Source organism: Anolis carolinensis, chromosome 2 (genome assembly GCF_035594765.1).
Source record: "Anolis carolinensis isolate JA03-04 chromosome 2, rAnoCar3.1.pri, whole genome shotgun sequence".
NCBI classification, from domain to species: Eukaryota; Metazoa; Chordata; class Lepidosauria; order Squamata; family Dactyloidae; genus Anolis; species Anolis carolinensis.
The window spans coordinates 159,760,401-159,779,668 of NC_085842.1; the positions used below are offsets into that span (position 1 = coordinate 159,760,401).

General features: G+C 42.7%; 1 protein-coding gene across 1 annotated transcript; it reads left to right on the forward strand.

The window, feature by feature from the left end:
• gpd1 (glycerol-3-phosphate dehydrogenase 1) lies at window positions 1-19,268 on the forward strand. The gene is made up of 8 exons (XM_062970955.1): window positions 1-142; window positions 4,569-4,746; window positions 11,278-11,418; window positions 12,367-12,505; window positions 13,907-14,019; window positions 15,641-15,874; window positions 17,742-17,848; window positions 18,498-19,268. The coding sequence occupies exons 1-8, from the start codon at window positions 102-104 to the stop codon at window positions 18,592-18,594; spliced, it is 1,050 nt and encodes a 349-aa protein (XP_062827025.1). The 5' UTR covers window positions 1-101; the 3' UTR covers window positions 18,595-19,268.

Below are 19,268 nucleotides of genomic sequence, written 5' to 3' on the forward strand. Positions count from 1 at the left end.
GGCGGGGGGCGGGCGGGCGTTGGGCGGGCGGAGCCTGGGGGTCCTTATATTGCCTCCCGGGGGCCGGGAGGAGGGACAGGCAGCGCTTGACAGCCGGAGCGATGGGAGGCAAGAAAGTTTGCATCGTGGGCTCCGGCAACTGGTGCGTGGGGGCCCCCAGAGGCGCAGGGTGGGGAGGCAGGGACGGAGGGAGGGGGGCTCTGCCAGTAAGAAAAGCAAGTGTGTGTGTGGGGGGGGGGGGGGGGGATGAGCCGGATCAGGATCCGGTTTCTCATGGGGGCGAAGTGGGGTCCGCTTCCCTGGCATGGCAAGAAAGGCCAGCCCTGGTTCGGACCGGGATGGGAGGCCGCCAGGGAGTGAAGGTCACGTCCCCTCTGGACTGTGTTTCGTGGAAGGCACCGGCCAAAGACTTCTCTTGACGAAGCCAACCCTGCGCCGCCACAAGCCACAGGTGACTAGGGAGGCCTACGGAGACACACTCAGCTGGGGGAAAGGCATTATAACACTAGGCAACACCATTTGAAAAACTGTTCCTAGCAACCGACAAACTATCTAACTGACCCACTAAGAAAATCCAATAAATGCTCCGTTCAGCAAAGGACAAGAAAGATCCCCTCCCCTCTGCAGGAGTCTACCATATACCATGCAGTTGTGGACAAGTCTACATAGGGACCAACAAACGCGGCAGCATTGCCCAAACACGAATCAAGGCACATGAAAGGCACTGCAGACTCACTCAGCCAGAGAAGTCAACCATAGCAGATGAACCAACCTGGACACAGCATATTATCTGAGAACACAGAAATACTGGACCACTCTCACAACCACCATGTCAAACTACACTGAGAAGCCATTGAAATCCACAAGCATGTAGACGATTTCAACAAAAAGGAGGAAGCCATGAACATGAACACAATCTGGATACCGTGCTTCTGGAACATGGCCATACAGCCTAGAAAACTCAAAGCAACCTATGTTGAATTGGTTGAAACTCTATGAGATATTCATTGAAAAACTATAGAAAAATGTGCTGCAGGATGTCCCTCCCACATAAACAAAGTTTTTTGCAGTTTAATAAACCTTTTGCATGTTTTTCTGATAGAACCAATTAGGAAATGTCATGGAACAAAAATCATGTTACATAGTATAACAGAAGCAAGGGGTTATCATTGCCTAGGAAGAAACTGTGGTGTTTTCCTGCCCCGCTTTTCCCCCTGTGCCTATCTCTTCTGTCTTATGTTGCTTCTTTTTTGCTCCCCTTTTCTTTTCTTTATAGTTGTAGGATTTATTTTTTAGTATATTCCAAAATAAATGGATGAATAGACTATTTTTAAACAGTTAGTGGAGCACTTTGAGAGCCTATGGATGGTCTTCAGGGCCCTACAAAACTCTCCATTGCTTTCCCTGCAGCAGAACGGTTAGGTTCCCTCTTGCCCCAGTTTCTGCTCACAGAGGGGACAGGTTAGGCCCGAAACTTGCCCTCTCCTGGGAGTCCCAAAGGAGTTTCCTTCCCAGGCCCCTCAGAGCTGCAGACTGGAGCCTTGGCCCCTACTCCACTGAGCTATTTCCCTATCCAGTCAATTTTAATGTATGCATTTAAACTTACCTTTCATTGGCCCCAATGGTTTTAATGTATTTCAATTAATACATTGAAATACATAGGCATTGAATGTTTGCCTAAGTAAATGCTGTAATTCGCTCTGAGTCCCCTAGGGGAGAAGGACAGAATATAAGGTGTATTATTATTATTTTGCAAAAAGTTTTCTGTGGGGTCAGCAAGCGGTGGTGAGCTATGAAAATTTAAAAAAGGGAATTATAAAAAGTTTTACTCCCCTGTGTTTCAGAATATCTCTGTAAGAACGGATTTTCAACACTTCTTCAATTGAAAACCAAAACGAGAAACAGATTAAATATTGAGAATGACATAAGGTTGGCATTAATGAAAACTCAAACTGTTAATTTTTAAGCATAGTAATGAGTTGCAATTCCAATCATTGGATTAAATATGTTGTAAAATAACGTTATTTTGAATTATATTATACTGAAAAATCTATTTTTGGTGAGTTTTCATTTACCCTATTTAAAAGCCTATTTTTAGTGTATCGGGGTCACTGGTTACTTTGCCTCTCTAAAATGGGGTCACTACTTGAAAAAGGTTGGGAACTGCTGTTATATGTTTTAATGGGTCTTATGTTTACACCTATATATTTGTAACTGTTTTGTACCCTACCTTGAGCATTGAGGAGAGGTAGGTAACAAATAAATAAACTATTATCATTGTTGTTGTTATTTTCCCAGTATATCTGGGCTCCAGAACACTCTATTCTACATCCTAAATAAAAGCATGGCTTACCTCTCTCTGTTGATGCCTTTCCCTAAAAATCTGCCTGTCCCCATCCCTGCTGTGGGTTATATGGAGCAGTAATCCCCTCCCACATCCTGACCACTTGTCTGCTCAGCAAAGAGGCATCTAGACCATTTTACCTGGAAGTTTGGCTAGCATGGCATGTATCAACTAGGAACTTAAGATCTACTAGCAAAGGGTTATTGCCTGGCCCACAACTCTGTCAAAGCTGTAATCCATTCAATACCTGGCCCTGCACCTGTGGAACAATCTTCCTTTGGACCACTCACTCGAGCAGTGGTTCTCAACCTGTGGGTCCCCGGGTGTTTTGGCCTACAACTCCCTGAAATCCCAGCCAGTTTATCAGCTGTTAGGATTTCTGGGAGTTTAAGGACACAATATCTGGGAATCCACAGGTTGAGAACCACTGAACTAGATGAAGATCTCACCGGTTTACACTAGGGTTGAAGACCTTCCTCTTTAATTCATCAGATTAAGCTGCTGAGTTGTGCCCTAGATAACTGAGATGTATAGCAACTGATGGGATGTTGGGAATTTTATGTATATTTATAGTGTTATGTTTTATCCTCTTTGACATCAATCATAAATGTTTGATGTTCTCCCCTTTGTAGAAAAGGCATTATAAACACATCAAAATGAACAAGCAACTCCTTTAATTTTTCCCTTCTGTGAGACACAGACAAAATCCTGCTTCTATTTTTAATGTTAGCAGTCCACTTTTCCCCATATTATTGGATGGAGGTGCTGTGTGTGATGCTCCATGAGTCCTCTCGACAACCATTTTTGCTCCATTATGTTTCTAGATTTTTCCACAATATTTCTTAATACGTAGCAAACATTCTTGGTCGACTGGCACATTTTTAAAGTAATGTTTCAAGCTGTTTCCAGAAGGATAACTGTGTCACTCTGTTGTACCAAAAACAATTGAGTGTCTTGGCTTTCAGAGTACCAGCCTGCTCAGAAACAACAAATAACTTTTGGACTTTTTAATAGCCAACTATTTATGATGGCATGCATGTTTTTGATGGACCAAATTGCACTTAAACAGCACATTTTGCAATAGTTTTTCAGTGAATATCTCATAAGAGTCTCAACCAGTTCAACGTAGTTTGTGGCAGACACAAAATCGAAGTTTCTGGACTATAACAACTACTTTCAAAGTACTGTATGTACTGCACAATTAAACAGGAAATAACACTTTTAAACCAGAAACAGGGGAAAAAATGTTACATAGTGCCCAAAAGAAAGGAAAAGTGAAATCAAACCTTTGAAAGAAGACTGAAACATGCAACATGTTCAATTTAGAATAGCACTCTTTCATGCAGTACATGGGAACTAATGCACTTTGCTGTCAGAGGATGTGATTGTAAGGACTATCAGCTTACATAGCTTCATAATATGATTAGAGAAATTGATGGGAGAGTGAGAAGGAAATTCAAGTCTATTTCTCAATTTACTGAGAAGAAAGGAGAGGATGTACTGTGAGCTCTCAGAGGAATCATAGAATCATAGAGCTGGAAGAGACCACGCGGGCCATCCAGTCCAACCCCCTGCTAAGAAGCAGGAAAATCTCATTCAAAGCACCCCCGACAGATGACCATCCAGCCTCTGCTTAAAAGTCTCCAGAGAAGGAGCCTCCACCACAGTCCGGGGGAGAGAATTCCCCTGCCAAACAGCCCTCACAGTGAGGAAGTTCTTCCTGATGTTCAGGTGGAATCTCCTTTCCTGTAGTTTGAAGCCATTACTCCGCACCCTAGTCTGCAGGGCAGCAGCAAACAAGCTTGCTGTCTCCTCCCTATGACTTGCCCTCACATATTTGTACATGGCTATCATGTCTCCTCTCAGCCTTATCTTCTGCAGGCTAAACATACCCAGTTCTTTAAGCCGCTCCTCATAGGGCTTGTTCTCCAGACCCTTGATCATTTTAGTTGTCCGCCTCTGGATAAGTCTGCTCCTATTGGACTGTTCTTTTGTTCTTTATGTTAAATCCTTGGTGAAAGGTAGGATATAAATAAATATTGAAGAAAATGTTTACACTTTTCATGTATCCTGGTCCCATTCCACACCAGCATTACTCTAGCTAGAAGATCCTTAGAAGATCCTTAAAGAGTATGCAGAAGCTGCGTAATCACACACAGTGGCATGATTTCAAAAATCCTTCTGACATAATCTCCCTTTCCTCTTCCTTCTCTGTTCCTTGCAGGGGTTCAGCTATTGCTAAGATTGTGGGCAGCAATGCGGCCAAGCTGGACAAGTTTGACAACACTGTCAACATGTGGGTGTTTGAAGAGGAGGTTGGTGGAAAGAAACTGACTGAGATCATCAACACACAGCATGAGAATGTCAAGTACTTGCCGGGCCACAAGCTGCCACCGAACGTGGTACGTTTAGAAGCAAGAAAAGGTGGTTGGTTGGTTGGTTGGGTAGTGGCAGGCAAGCAACACTGTTGTGCAGGATGGGTGGATATTCGTAGTCCATACTGGACTGTAACTCCTATCAGCCTTAGCCAATAAAATCAGTCCTGAGGGATGATGGGACCTGAACCCTACACATGTTAATGAGCCCAGCCAGCATCAGCCATTCTGACCTGCAGCAGTTGGACTTGCCTGACTCTAAGTCAAGAATTGGACTTTCCAACTCCAGATGTTGGAAAGCTCCCCAGATGTTGCTGGACTTCATTTCTTTTTCAGTCCAAGCCACCCTAGCCAATAGTGAGGAATGTTGGGAGTTGTAGTCTCATAAAATCAGGTTTAAAAAACACCTTTTCAGACTACAACTCTTAAAACAATTATGTGACCTGACTATTGTTGGATGATGCATTCTGAGCATGTAATAAAAAACCCAGCCCTTTTTCGGGGTCTTCATATGGAGGACCACAAGTTACCAATCCCTGCTGTTAAGCCAGTGGTTCTCAACCTGTGGGTCCCCAGGTGTTTTGGCCTACAACTCCCAGAAATCTCAGTTAGTTTACCAACTGTTAGGATTTGTGGGCCAAAACATCTGGTGACCCACAAGTTCAGAATCACTGTGTTAAGTGGAGATCTTGAGTCAGAAGCTGGTATCTTCTCATGCAAACCATGTGCCTGCCACCAGTAAGCTATGGATTCACTCGAGCGAACTTAAAATCTTCTATCAGACTCCTGTAAATGTACATGTCACGTGCCCCAAACCCACAATTTGTTCATCTAACAAATTGCTGAGTGTATCCTTAAAGTATATTTTGCAATCATCTGTGAGGAATGGCATACTACACAGGAGTAGCATCATCATCTCCCGTCGCAAGCAAAAATGGTGGTTCTGCACAGCACAGAGGGAAAGGCAAAACTTTGTCAGTCTATTTTTAAATTAAATCTATTCCAGGATAAATTGTGGCATAAATTCTGAAATGCCCAAAAGCAGAAATTGGGTTTTTCCTTATGAGTGGTTGTTGCATTCACAAAACATCTCCACAGCTGAGTGATATAAATGCCTGTGGCTCCCAGTCCTGGTCGCCAGAAAGAACTATTTTACTGATCAGTGGGCAAACTAGAAGACTGTGAGATGCTTCTACCGCCATCTTAACATGGAGTGTGTCCTGCCAGATCTTACAAGTGTTTGGTTCCACTGACTGGGTTAAGCAAGAGTTTTAAGCATCTCCCATTAGAATCTGCAGGGATTTAAAAGTGCTTTTAATGGACTGAAATGTGCTGAATGCCGAGAATGTAACTTGTTTCATCCACTGCACAAAGGACTTCTTTGTTAGGGTGTTTCATGTTCTGGCAGTGGTTTGAAAACCAGCATCTCCTTCATTATCTGAAGGGGGGGGGGGGGGGGGACAGCAAGGAACAAACACAGAGCTCCTGAGAAGAGGAGATGAAGAATGAATATTGTGGAACATGAACATAATGACAGAAGCAGAACACTTGGTTCTAGAGGACATCTTTTCCTATTCCAATAGCTGAATATCTTTGTTGATAGTTTTCCAATTACTATTACGAACAGTTTTGTGGGAGAAGAGTTAGCGCTACTTTCATTTTCATATAAACATTGGGCTCTTATCAATCTCTCTTTTGCACCAAAACTTGCAGGGTTGTCCCAGAGTAAGCATGGGCCCATAAGGTTTTGTCCCACCCCATCCAAGTCCCTTTCCAGTTTAACCTTTTTAGGATTTTTGAGTTCCATTTATTATATTATTATTTTATTGTATGACACAGCAAACAAGATAGATATGCTGGATTTCATTTCACAAAATCACAAGTCGAACACTTCCCAAGTGTCTAGGACTGTGTGATGTATTTTCAGATGATGCGTGCAGATCCCAGTAGGGTGGCCTTTTGCAGTTGACAGATCGTAATTTTGTCAATGTCTATTGTTTCCAAATGCCAGCTGAGATCTTTTGGCACGGCACCCGTTGTTGTTGTTGTTGTTGTTGTTGTTGTTGTTGTTGTTATTATTATTATTATGTTTATTATTATATTTATTATGTTTATTTATACTCTGTTTTATCTCTCCTGAAGGAGACTCAAAGTGGCTTGACATAAAAGCATGAGCATTTTAAGGCTTTGTGGCATGGGAGTTGCTTTCTTTTCCCAGAGCAGGCATGATAATGATGGTGGTGGTGGTGGTGGGTAGGTAAAGGTAAAGGTTTCCCCCTGACATTAAGTCTAGTCCTGTCTGATTCTGCGGGTTGGTGCTCATCTCCATTTCAAAGCTGAAGAGCCGGCGTTGTCCGTAGACACCTCCAAGGTCATGTGGCCAGCATGACTGCATGGAGCGCCATTACCTTCCCGCTGGAAGGTCTAGATCTACTCACATTTGCATGTTTTTGAACTGCTAGTTTGGCAGAAGCTGGGTTTGGGGCTAACAGTGGGAGCTCATCCCTGCTGACCTTTTGGTTAGCAAGTCCAGCAGCTCAGCAGTTTAACCCGCTGTGCCACTGGGGGCTCCATGGTGGTGGTGGTTGTTATTAAAAGCAGGTTGAATGGTTGGTGAGTCTTATGGGTTATGCTGTGCCCTGACATAAATATTTCTGCATAAAAAACCTATTGACAGAACAAGCATTCACAGATGAGATATTCTAACCACAGGGTAAATGACAGCTCTCCTGGAAGGATTGTCCCATCTGTTGTCTGAGCTGGTTATTTCTTTTCGTGTCCATTGTTAAGCTTCTGATTGAATAAGACTGTATTGTTTTTATTCCATCTTTTGATTAGTGTGTGTTTAATTTACTAACATTCCAGCTCTGATCATAAAGAGTGAGTCTCCATGATCAGGAATGGATGTTTGAAGGAAAAACTCCTAGGATTCCATGGCATTGACCCAAGGCAGTTAAAGTGCCAAACTACATTAATCCTACAGCATAGGTGTCGGCTGTGTGTGCCTACCTACAACAGGCAAAGTAAATAGTTGCCGCCTCCAGAAGCCCCTACTTCACATGTGTGAGCTGCAAAAAAGAGAGGCTGGGGAATGCAGATAAGCCTGTCTTACCAGTTACTCCCATCACCAAAATCAAAATCATAAGAAAACTACATACTGGTGAAATATTTTTTTAAAAAATTCCTGGATGTATTTTGGATGAAATTTTGAACTGGTTCTTAGAAGGTTCAAAATGTTTTTATTTACTAGCTGTACCTGGCCATGTGTTGTTGTGGCCCAGTGTGGTGAAATGGGTTAGAAAGAAAAAAGAATGAGCTGGTTTCTAATATATGTGATTTCACAATAAAAAGAGAGAAAAGAGAAAGAGGTGCTTTCTAATATATGTAATTTCATAATGCTTGTGGGTATACAGTATGTTTTGTTATTGCACTGTGTAGATGATGATGTATGTGTGTGTGTGTGTGTGTGTGTGTGTGTATATATATATATATATATATGGTTTTTCATATCTATGGCTGCTTGATCATCTGTTTGGTGGGCTTTGATGGTGTCTTCTTGCATATTTAAAGAGGGTTGGATTGGATTATCTTTAGGGGTGTCTTCCAGATGTATGTTATCTATTGTGTGTGTGTGTGTGTGTGTGTGTGTGTGTGTGTGTGTGTGGCTTTTCATATCTACGACTGGCTGGCCTTCTGCCTGAAGGGGTTTGTTGGTGTTTTACTGCATGGTAGAAGAGGGTTTAACTGGAAGGCCCCTTGGGTTCTCTTCCTGATCAATGAGAGTGCCAATCAGTGGGTAAGGTGGGAGCTTTCTCCTCTGGCCAATGAGGGAACGTGGAGGAAGGTAGAGCGGTCGGTCCCTCGTTGGCTGCCTGCTGTTGCTTGTTCATGGGAGAGGTTAGCAACAGTATATATCTATAGAAATAATATACGTAATGTGGTTTATTATATTTATGGCTGCCTGGCAATATGTTTGGAGGGCTTTGATAGTGTCATCATGAATGGCAGAAGAGAGTTGGGCTGGATGGCCCCTTGGGGTCTCTTCCTGTTCAATGATATCAGTTGTGTGTGTGCTTGTGCATCTATCCTGTCTATGTTTGGCTGGCCATCTGTTTGGAGGGCTTTGTTGGTGTCTTCTTGCCTGGCCTTCCTACCCCAGCCCTCTCGAGGCCCCTCACTCGCCGCAGTCTCACAGGCCGCAGTACCAAGCATGGGAGATGTAAGGTTTAGAACCTTTACCTAACTGCCCAGGCGACCAGCAGATGGCAGTGTTTTTGAAGCGGGATATATTTTTACCTGTTTTAGGTGTGACATCTGTATTGTAGTTGGATTTTGATTACCCTAAAACCTTCACCTGTTCGATTGCGGAGTTGTGTCGAAATTTGGAAGCAATCAGTGAAGTAGTTAGGGGGATATGAGGTCTCCACAAATGGACATCACGTTTCTATTTATATAAATGCAAGGTTGATTTCAGCTATTTGTTGAAACATGTTGAACTGCATTTCTTTATAGCATAGTAACCTCTGTTTCCTCTTTCCATGTTACTTCTGCCCTTGGTACCAAATACTCTGTTAATGAAGTTTTGTTCAGAAACGCATACTTTGTTGGCCGGTGCTTGTTACTATTGTGTGCATTTGTTTCCGATTTACAACAACTCTAAGCTGAGATAAGCTATATCTCAGGAGGTGGTCCCTCCCATACTCACTCTTGAAATTTTCCCTCCCCTGGCAATCAATAACTTTTGGTGCGATCCTGATCCAAGGTCCATCCTATACAGAGATTAGCTTTACTGGGAACAAGGCTAGAGACCTATTATGTCGCAACACCTTGTTTTCATGTAACAGTTACAAAAGAGTATGTTGGTTTCAGATTGCCAACTATCACTATCTCCTTAGCCTGTGGTATTTGTTCAGATTGTTGTGGATTTGCGCCTGTTCATTTGATTATTTGTGGGTTGTTTTTTTAAGTAGGCATATTATTTCACAGTTAGTTTTGGTTTATTATTTTGTTCTTGATTGTAAACCACTGTAATGGCTGGCAAAGAAGAATTGTAATGATCTATGGTTTGGAAATGCTTTAAAATAATAATGGTCAAGCATTTGAGAGTGCTTGCAAGATCTATTTGAGTAGATTTCCCTTCCTTTCCCTTCCCCACCCTCCCACTTCTCCTTCCGCCAGGGTTGGAACACAGCAGGGCTGGCTTGTGCATCTTCCAGCAGAATAAAGATCTAAAAACAGGTTGCCTTGGCAACATAAGTAATAAATAACCTTTCCTCTGCCTGCTAGCTAGCTAATCTGGTTTCCTAGTGCCTCCGGAGTGCCAGGAAGCCCACTTGGTGAACACATGCTGGGTACATGCAGTGAGATGAGATTTTATAGTCTCACTCAGTGAAGAAAGCCCCATGAAAACTGGTAAAAGTTGCCCCTGCTGCCCCTAGGCCTGGGCTCTCTATTTCAGCCTGTTCCATCATGACAAGTTCTGGGCTTAGTAAAAACTTTTTAACATCATGATGCAAAAGATAAAAAATATCTTAGATTGTAACCCCCAGCATCTCCCAGACAGCTGCAGAATCCTCCGCGTCTTAATTCACAGAGCAACTTTTCCAGATACTGCCAACTGCCAAAGTGGGAATATCTTTTCAGAGATCAGTTGCTTATCAGGTCAATTGGAATAACAGTATGAAAGTTCAGTAAGTCAGTCATTCATATTTATCTCTTGGAGGAGGTACTGCGTGTGAATTTCTGCATTCTGGCAACCTTAGCTTTCATCTGTTTGAAGTGGAAGTAGTTTATGGCTCTTATAGTTATTTGACATAGTAAAATCTTTCAGCAAAATTCAGAAGGATTTCCAAGTGTGGGGTTCCAATGCTCACTAGATGTCCTGGCCTTCTTCTGGCCCTGATGAATAGAGGCAGAAAAGTCTAACAAGTGTGTAAACCAGTAGTTCCCAACCTGTGGGCCGCAAGAATGAAAATTAGGCCTGCGAACCCCCTTGCTCTTTATTTATTTATTGTATTTGATTAATTTTATGCAGTTTCTCAAGTCGCTGCTGACACAAAAAAAATAATTTTTTCCACTCCTTTCCGCAAAGCTGACCATTGCATTGGATAGACCACATCCACTCTAGATTGTTAAATATGGTTTTCTGTGGGTGAGCAGATGACGACTACTGGATGGCATATGTTCTGTATCAGAAACTAGAGCTGATGTGGTTTATCCAATGCAATTTTCAGAATCAGTATCCCAGCTAACCAAACCGAATCTAAAATTGACCAAAACTGATTCATAACTCTTTTGGTACTAATGTTGGATAGTGGTCCCTGGTCAAAGTGGTCCCTTGTCAAGTGGTCCCTGGCCAAAAAGAGGTTTAGAACTACTGGTGTAAACACATCAACATTTGCATACTTTACTCTGTGGAATTACTCTCCTTAGTGCACAATTGGGAAGGAGTTTTGTGTTTGTGCAGCTGAAGTTTCTGCCCACCCATCTCCTGTCCCTTAGTGAGAATCTCTGTTCAGACAGCTGATGTCTTTTCTCTGCCTTCTTCAATTGCTGCAGGTGGCAGTGCCAGATATCTTAAAGGCTTCAGAAGGTGCTGACATCCTTATGTTTGTAGTACCACACCAATTCATTGGAAAGCTCTGTGACCAGCTGAAAGACCACATCAAAAAGGATGCAATTGGGGTCTCACTCATCAAGGTAAGAGGGGGAAGAGGAGGCCGGCTGTAAGGTGGCAGGAGGAGCTGGCCGGAGCTCTGAACATTGTGGGAATTAACTAGCAGATGTGTTGGCATGCAAGGGATGGGAAGGATTTTGTTATGCTTAGCATGTAGGCGATAAAGAAATGGAAGTCTGGCCCAGAACTTGGACCATTACTATTAAAAGGAATATGTTTGAGTTAAATGCCAGCCCTCTTCCTAAAGTAGTGAGCTGCTGCCATGTTTGCATTCTTTAAGAAAAAAAATTAAGACTTTGACCGAAATCCCATTGTTAACCTCAAACAAGTAGGCCACTTGAGACAATTGCTGAATGATAAACCAGCACTTAAGTAAATCCCACCGATTCCCATTGATAAGCAATGGCTTCTTAGGAGGGACAATGGAGCTGGCTAGGTTTTCCAGATGTCCTCCCTGTTAGCCACATAAGGCCTCCTACAAGGGTGTTTTACCCCTCATCTTCAAAGTGTCAGCAAAGCATTTTGGGGATAAACTTGGCGGTACTTGGTAGTACCTTCTTGTGTTAATCAACACCTGTAGTTGGGTGATGCCAGTATGAAATACAGAAAGACCGTCTTATCCATAAATTCGTTATCCACAGTTTCACTTACCCACATGCAAAGAAATATTCCTCCCCAGAAGTCTATGTGGGCCTCTCTAGGTTTCCCAGAACAATTCTTTGCTATGCTTCCAGCCCAAGTATTGAAAATATCGCTTCACTATTATCTACAGGTTCAGGCTTCACAGAGGTCTTGGAATGTATTGTACACTGTGGGTTTTAAATGGCTGAGTGCCAAAGATAATTGGAGAAGTCAGAAAGAGACCTGTTGAGTCAGAGTTCAGCTTAATCACAGATAGTGGGCTGCTGCAGGATTCTCAGTGAAGGTACCTCACAAACCTGGCATAGCTAATACGTTTGTTTGGATTGCAGGGGGTTGACGAAGGCCCAGATGGACTGAAGCTAATATCAGACATCATACGGGAGCAGCTAGGCATCGAAATGAGTGTGCTAATGGGGGCCAACATTGCCAATGAGGTGGCAGAGGAAAAGTTCTGTGAAACTACCATTGGTAATGAGTTTGTGCTTATTATTAAGATAACTAAACTACAAGATAAATTATTGAGATATCCATCAACAAATCATGTTTTGGCAAGTTCTGTATAAGACCATCTGCATGGTGTGTATTTGCTATATCTTATCCCAGGCATTAAAAATGAATTTTTAGGGCTAAATCTAGCCCTGGCAAAAGCAGACTTAATGAATCAACAGGACTTATATTAATGCAAACTTACCAAGTTCCTATTGCTTCAGTGGACCTAGATAGTCTAGCATTAGGATTTAGATCCATCCATTGAAGTAGGAAGGGAAACAAGTGCAGCATCTCTGACCAGTTAGCTCACAGCTTTCCTGAGTCACCCTTTCTCGTCAGCAGGGATCCAAGTGAGCCACTCAGCTAGCAGAAAGTGTGTTGACTGGGGTGTGAATCCTTTGTAAATTTTCACAAGGATGCGGTACAACTGTTTGTTGTATCCCCATGATATAATCACAGCAGAAAATGCTGATATTATATAGATCTTGAAAATGGACTATAACTTGCAGAATCCCACAGTCTGTGAACAGATTGTCAGGGGTATGCTGAGAGGTGTTCAAAAAAGTAACATTTCTAAACAGAAAACATTGTTAAGGCAGAGAAACTCTAATCATCCTTGCTGAAATTGCCATTATCCAGCTACTCCAGTACAAATCCAACAATGGGAGTAGCACAGAAAGGATATCATAATGGGAGGTTGCTGGTGGACTGTTGTTGTGAGTTTAAAAAAGAACAGGAGAAGCTCCAAGATAGACCTGCTTGTCTGTTTAGGTCAGTACCACTGTCTACTCTGACAAGCTCCTTGGAAAAGTAGACTGGGGAAATCCAAATTGACATTGCCACCAAGCCATGTAACTTGCTGGGCAACCTAGGACCAGTCAGCTTCTCTTAGCCTGACCTTTCTCACAGGGTTGTTGTTAGGATAAGTGAAAAGAAGCATGAGATCCATGTATGCCCAGGGAGCTTATGAAGTGATCTCTAACTAGCAACAATGTAAGATAGGCCACAGAAGGACTTAGGGTTTAGTAAAATAATAGATGCACAAAGCTTCAACATCAATCTGCTATCCCATCAATTGTAGGTTTCCCTCAACCTGGCACCTCCCAGTTGTTTCAGATTATAACTTCCATCATAGTCTAGTAAGTGTGGCCAAAATGTGGAGGGTGCCAGGCTGGAGAAAGATGATAAAGACTTCCAGGGAGTAGGTCTGAATTTGGGAAAGTCTTCTATCTGAGACTTTCAAGAGGAAAGATCACTCAGAATGGATAATGCTGAGCTACATAAATTGACTCAGTCCATCTATGGCAAATCTCTGTATAAACAAGATGAAAAAGTTAGACCTGTTAATGCTTAATACCTTTGCCTCTTGCCTCTTTACAGGCTGTAAGAACATAGAGCATGGACAGATTTTGAAGGAGCTGATGCAGACTCCCAATTTTCGAATCACAGTGGTGAAGGAGGCAGACACCGTGGAGATCTGCGGTGCCCTCAAGGTGCGGGGATGGTCAGTTCATGTCAACCCAGTGGGGTGCATCCTATTGCCAGGAAAAGTCCTATGGTGGTTCAGTGGTGTCACACACCATGTCCAGAGTCCTGTATTTCCATTACACTGACATAAATACACTAATGTAGGTAGTGGTGGGAGGAGGAAAAGTGTCACAGAGAAAGTGGTTGCAATGGAAGAGAGGCATTGGGCAGCTCAGACCTAGCAAGCACCTCAGTATGATGTAGTGGTTTGAGTTGGGCAAGGACACAGAGGGGCTTTAAATCTCCTCTCAGCCATGGAGACCTTGGCCAAATCACAACCTCACAGGAATGCAAAGGCAAACCATTCTGAACAAATCTTGCCCCATGATAGACCTGCCTTAAAGTAACTATAAATCAGAAATGACATACAACAGCCAGCCAGCAGATTTGGCTGCCTTCCATCACAACCATTGTACAACTCTGGAAAACACTGCTGCTACAGGCCAGTCTTCTGGCCTGTTAGTCCCCTTCAACCTGACAAACTCCAGATTTATCGGAGAATGGTTCTCATCATCCTACAGCAACATGGCTAGCTAGGATAATGGTGGTTGTGCCCATATACATTGGCTTGAATTAGAAAATAAATCTGATTACCAGTAAATGTTTTGAAAAAACTTTGCAATGGTAAGATCTGTTAAGATAGAAGAATTGATTACCTGGGAATGTGGCGGACTCTCCTTTCGTGGAGGTTTTTAAACAGAGATTGAATGCCCATCTTTGTTTAACATGTGGATTCCTGAGCTGGCAAAAATGCATTAAGTTGTTATTGGGTTCCCTTCCATAATTCTATGGCTCTATCTTGTGTATTAAGCTGAAGAAAGTTGGTTTAGGTTCTCTTTCCTTCCTTCCAGTCTACTGCCCACACTCATATTGCGTGGCACCACTCAAACTCAGTAGACATAGCTGTATAGAAAGTCATTGTCTTTTGGTCTTGCTAGTACTTAGGCGATCCCTTGTAGTTCGAGGATGATGGTCTTCCGTCTCTGTTGTATTTTTCTTGGAAGATGCCTGTGCGTGATTTTTTTTAATGTGTGGAGGTCGGTGCGCGGCGGGTCAACACACAGTCTTCACAGAGTGAGGACCCAGCAGTGGTGTGATTAACACAACAAGAGTGGCTTCTCGGTCTGTTGCAGCCTTCTTCCGCCTTCACAGCCGTTGTAACATGTACCATGTTATCCACCGCCTGCTTCGCCATTGAGGTCTTAGGGTCTTCGGATTGTGCTTGGTCTGGATCCTCCCCTGTAGCCACTCCTGGGAGTGCATGACTCCAGTGGTTATGCCCCCAGATTCATTGGAACACGCAAGCCCCCTCACCACGGCAAAGTGACAGTCCATGGAGGAAGCTGGTGCAGACTGGAGACATAAAAGAACACGAGCCTCTCCAGCAAAATGTGGTCTCAATTAGGTTTGTTGGAGAGAGCTGGGCTCCAGCTGCCACTCACCCTCAGGAAAGAGTTATCAACTTCACTCCTGCCAATTGTCAACACCTAATTTTCCAGAGCACTCTACCTTACAGAGCTGGAAAGCTAGCCTGGGTCAAAACTTTGCTAGTAACTAATGATAGACTGCCTCCCTGCTTTCCCTCAGAACGTGGTGGCTGTTGGGGCTGGCTTTTGTGATGGATTAGGCTTTGGAGACAACACCAAGGCTGCTGTCATTCGCCTGGGCCTAATGGAGATGATTGCCTTTGCCAAACTCTTCTGCAAGGGCAGTGTCACTTCTGCCACCTTCCTGGAGAGCTGTGGGGTTGCTGATCTTATCACCACCTGCTACGGGGGCCGTAACCGCAAAGTGGCTGAAGCGTTTGCCAAGACGGGCAAGGTGAGTGGCACTACTATTGTCTATCCATAGAGTTGCCAAATATCCCTTCTTAAAAGCCCAATATTCTAGAACACCACAACCCGATGGAAATATTTGATTATCTCCCCATTTCTGATTACATAAAACTTTTGATTGTTTGAAATCCATAAACTAAAGTGATAGTGTTATCCTGTACTGCAAATGAGAGCTAGATTTTTGCTTAACAGTTTACCTGGCATGTTCATGGCGAAGACAGGTTTTAGTGGGGAATTTTCTGATGATAATTGACTTTGAGGCAGAAACCATTTGATAGCTTGTCTTGGGGTAATCTTCACTTTAACATGAGGGGATTTTCTTCTACCTATACTTGATTTCACGAGCCAATGTGATGCATTAGTTTTTATGTATGCCCACACATCAACCTTTATTTTCTTTCTATTTTGATTGAGTGACTATAACTGCGCTTTGAACAAACTGATCAGTTTGCTCCACATGCTTGTTCCTTTTTTTCTATCAGGAGCCAGCTTAGAAACCATATAGTCCTTCAGATATTATTGGATGCAACCCAAATCATCACTCATTATTGATTGTGTTGATGAAGGCAGATGGGAGCTGCAGACCAGCAACATCTGGAAGGCCTCATGTTTCTCATCCCGCTTCTGTTCTGATGCTTGCTTCCACCGGAACAATGAAATGTTGCATATTTGCTACTTGGAGCCTGGGGAATACTGGGGAATAAAGAACAGGCTGTCCCCAAACATGTTCCCACAGCCTATAAGAGAGTCATTTAGTTTCAGTACCTGAACTGAACCATACTCACAGTTTTGTCAAATGGAAGTCCACTTTTCGCTTTCACAGATTTTTTTAAAAGTCTAATTTCATTGGAGGCAGTACATCGGAAAGCTTTGCTGATGTACTGAACATCACTCAGAAATCCAATTTTAAAACCTAAGCCATTTTCTGCCCACACTTGTTTTGAAAATGACCTATGGTATATTATATTACAGAGCAGAGATTGAACAAATAGCCATGTACTCTCTAATCAAGATTTGAGCATCTACTTTAACAATCTTTTTGATGTTAGATGTTTCAATATTTGTTTTGATTGCCACACTGAGGACTGTACAAAATCTGGAATACTCTAGCAGAAACGGAGTTGTCAGAGTCTAGACTAGAGTATTCCCCCAAGACCAAAGAACTTGATTTAAAAAGCCTGGCAGTCCAAGTAATTCAGATACTATTTTTAGAGACATGGTGAAGCAGCGTGTCATCCAAGGAGCATACCATAGGATACCTTGCAGTCTTTTAGAGGCAACTGGGAAGCTTCCCTCAAGTTGTCTGAAGCTTTATCAGAAAGGAATCCCATGGCACAGCCCACCGGACTGCATGGTATAAAACCCAACTCTAGTGTCCCATGTTCCACAATGAGCAGTTTTAGGCCTATTCATATCCAAATAGGGAGCCATTTAGAAACTTCATGAACTCCATTTTCATCTATACAAGAGAACTGCAACAACACACTTTCCTGACTTGGAGTACAGCTACCCCACATATTTGTGTTAGTTTTTAAATCCTACTAGTGTAGTTGGTAAGGATGGTGAGGTCTCTAGCAGAGATACACCCTCTCTCTCTCATTGAATAATTTTAAAGTATTCTCTAAAGAGAAAAAAAAAAGATTATTGAATCAGTTTCTCTGCAGGGTAGATATGTCCAGAAATGGAAACCCTGAGAAGAATCGCTTCTGTTTTTGGATGTTTTTACCTTACTGAGTAGAATATCAAGGTGAATCATTCCAGCATCATTCAAACTTAGTTTTTAGAAAAAAGGACTACGTGGGCTTCAGACAATTACTCATACATGGGTTGGGGCTTCATCTTCCCTTTTGCAGTCTATTGAGCAGCTGGAGAAGGAGATGCTTAATGGGCAGAAACTACAGGGCCCCCAGACTTCAGCAGAACTGAACCACATCCTCAAGCACAAGAACCTAGTAGAAAAGTAAGTCGTCAAGATTTTCTCTGTTTGCTTTGCATCAGTATCCATTGACACTCAGCAGATGCCAGTGGATACTGATTGTAGTTGTGCAAGTTGCCACATGCTTATTTTCAAGATTTTGTGTATTAACTTGACACAGAAGAAATTAAAGCTGTGTATTCTGCATAGAAGAAAACACTCTAGTTTAATATTTTCTTGTTCATTTCCTATTACTATAACACACCACACTGAATTCCAAAATGTGGCTGTGCTAATTTTCTTTTTACCAATGGTAAAAAGCTCAGTGAAAACTTTTTACCACTGGGAAACTGTGCAACCCCCTAGATGTTGTCACACAGCAATTCTCATAAGCCCTGGCCAAGTTAGCCAATGATGAGGAACAAGAGTTTAAATTTAAGAACATCTGGAGCTCAACCCCACCTTACACCAGTTAAATATATTTTTTGTATTTAGTAGGGATTCCAAAAGAACAGGACAATAGCATGTCCCTCATTCTTTAAATGCGGTATCCCATTTGTTACCTCAACAGTTTGAAGATTGTTCAGTGGCTTTTGTGGGTACTTGCATTTGTGTCACAGCAAGTTCCAATTCCCATCCTCAAACTCGCCTGCAACCACGGGACTTAATTTGTTATGTTTCTTTCTCCCTGCAGGTTCCCACTCTTCACTGCAGTCTATGAGATTTGTTATAAAGGCAGACCTGTCACTGAGTTTATCACGTGCCTGCAGAATCATCCAGAGCATATGTGATGGGCCTTGAGACTCATTCCAGCAAGCAAGGCAGTGAGAGGATCTTGCAATTTGCTGTCACCCCAACATGAGGAGAAGAGGGACCCAATACAGAGCTCTGGGTAATCCAGAGATGTCACAAGCATAGGATCATCATGGCAACCAAATATGGAATTGCTTTGCTTTGACCATGGATCCCATCATTCACCAGTCCTGCCTTTGATGTCCAGCAAGTTGCTTCAACATGCAGTCTCTATTTCAATTCTTGTTGGCTTAGGGCAGCTCCTTTTCCAGTCGCTGTAACAGACACTTTTGCTCTGATCTTCTATTTGCAAAAAAGCCTTCATCCTAGATCCTCTGCTCCATTCATCTGCCTTAATTTGAACTTCTCCAGCTGTGGATTTACATTTGATCCCTCTTGGCTTTACCTGCCACCCAAAATGTTTATCAAATCCAATACCTAACAGTAGAAAAGAGGAACAAATACTGTCCCTGCCTTCACTGGCCAGGCCTGGAGAATTAAAAAAAAACAAACCATCAGGCATTATTAAGAATAGCACTTTGTAATGAGTTCTCTATTGCTTTCTCTGTAGACAAGGATGCCTGGTCTCAGCATCTCTGGTATCCACAGCATTGGGAACCACAGCCATGAATGTGAATATTATGTTTTGGAAGAATAAATACTCAAGTGAGAA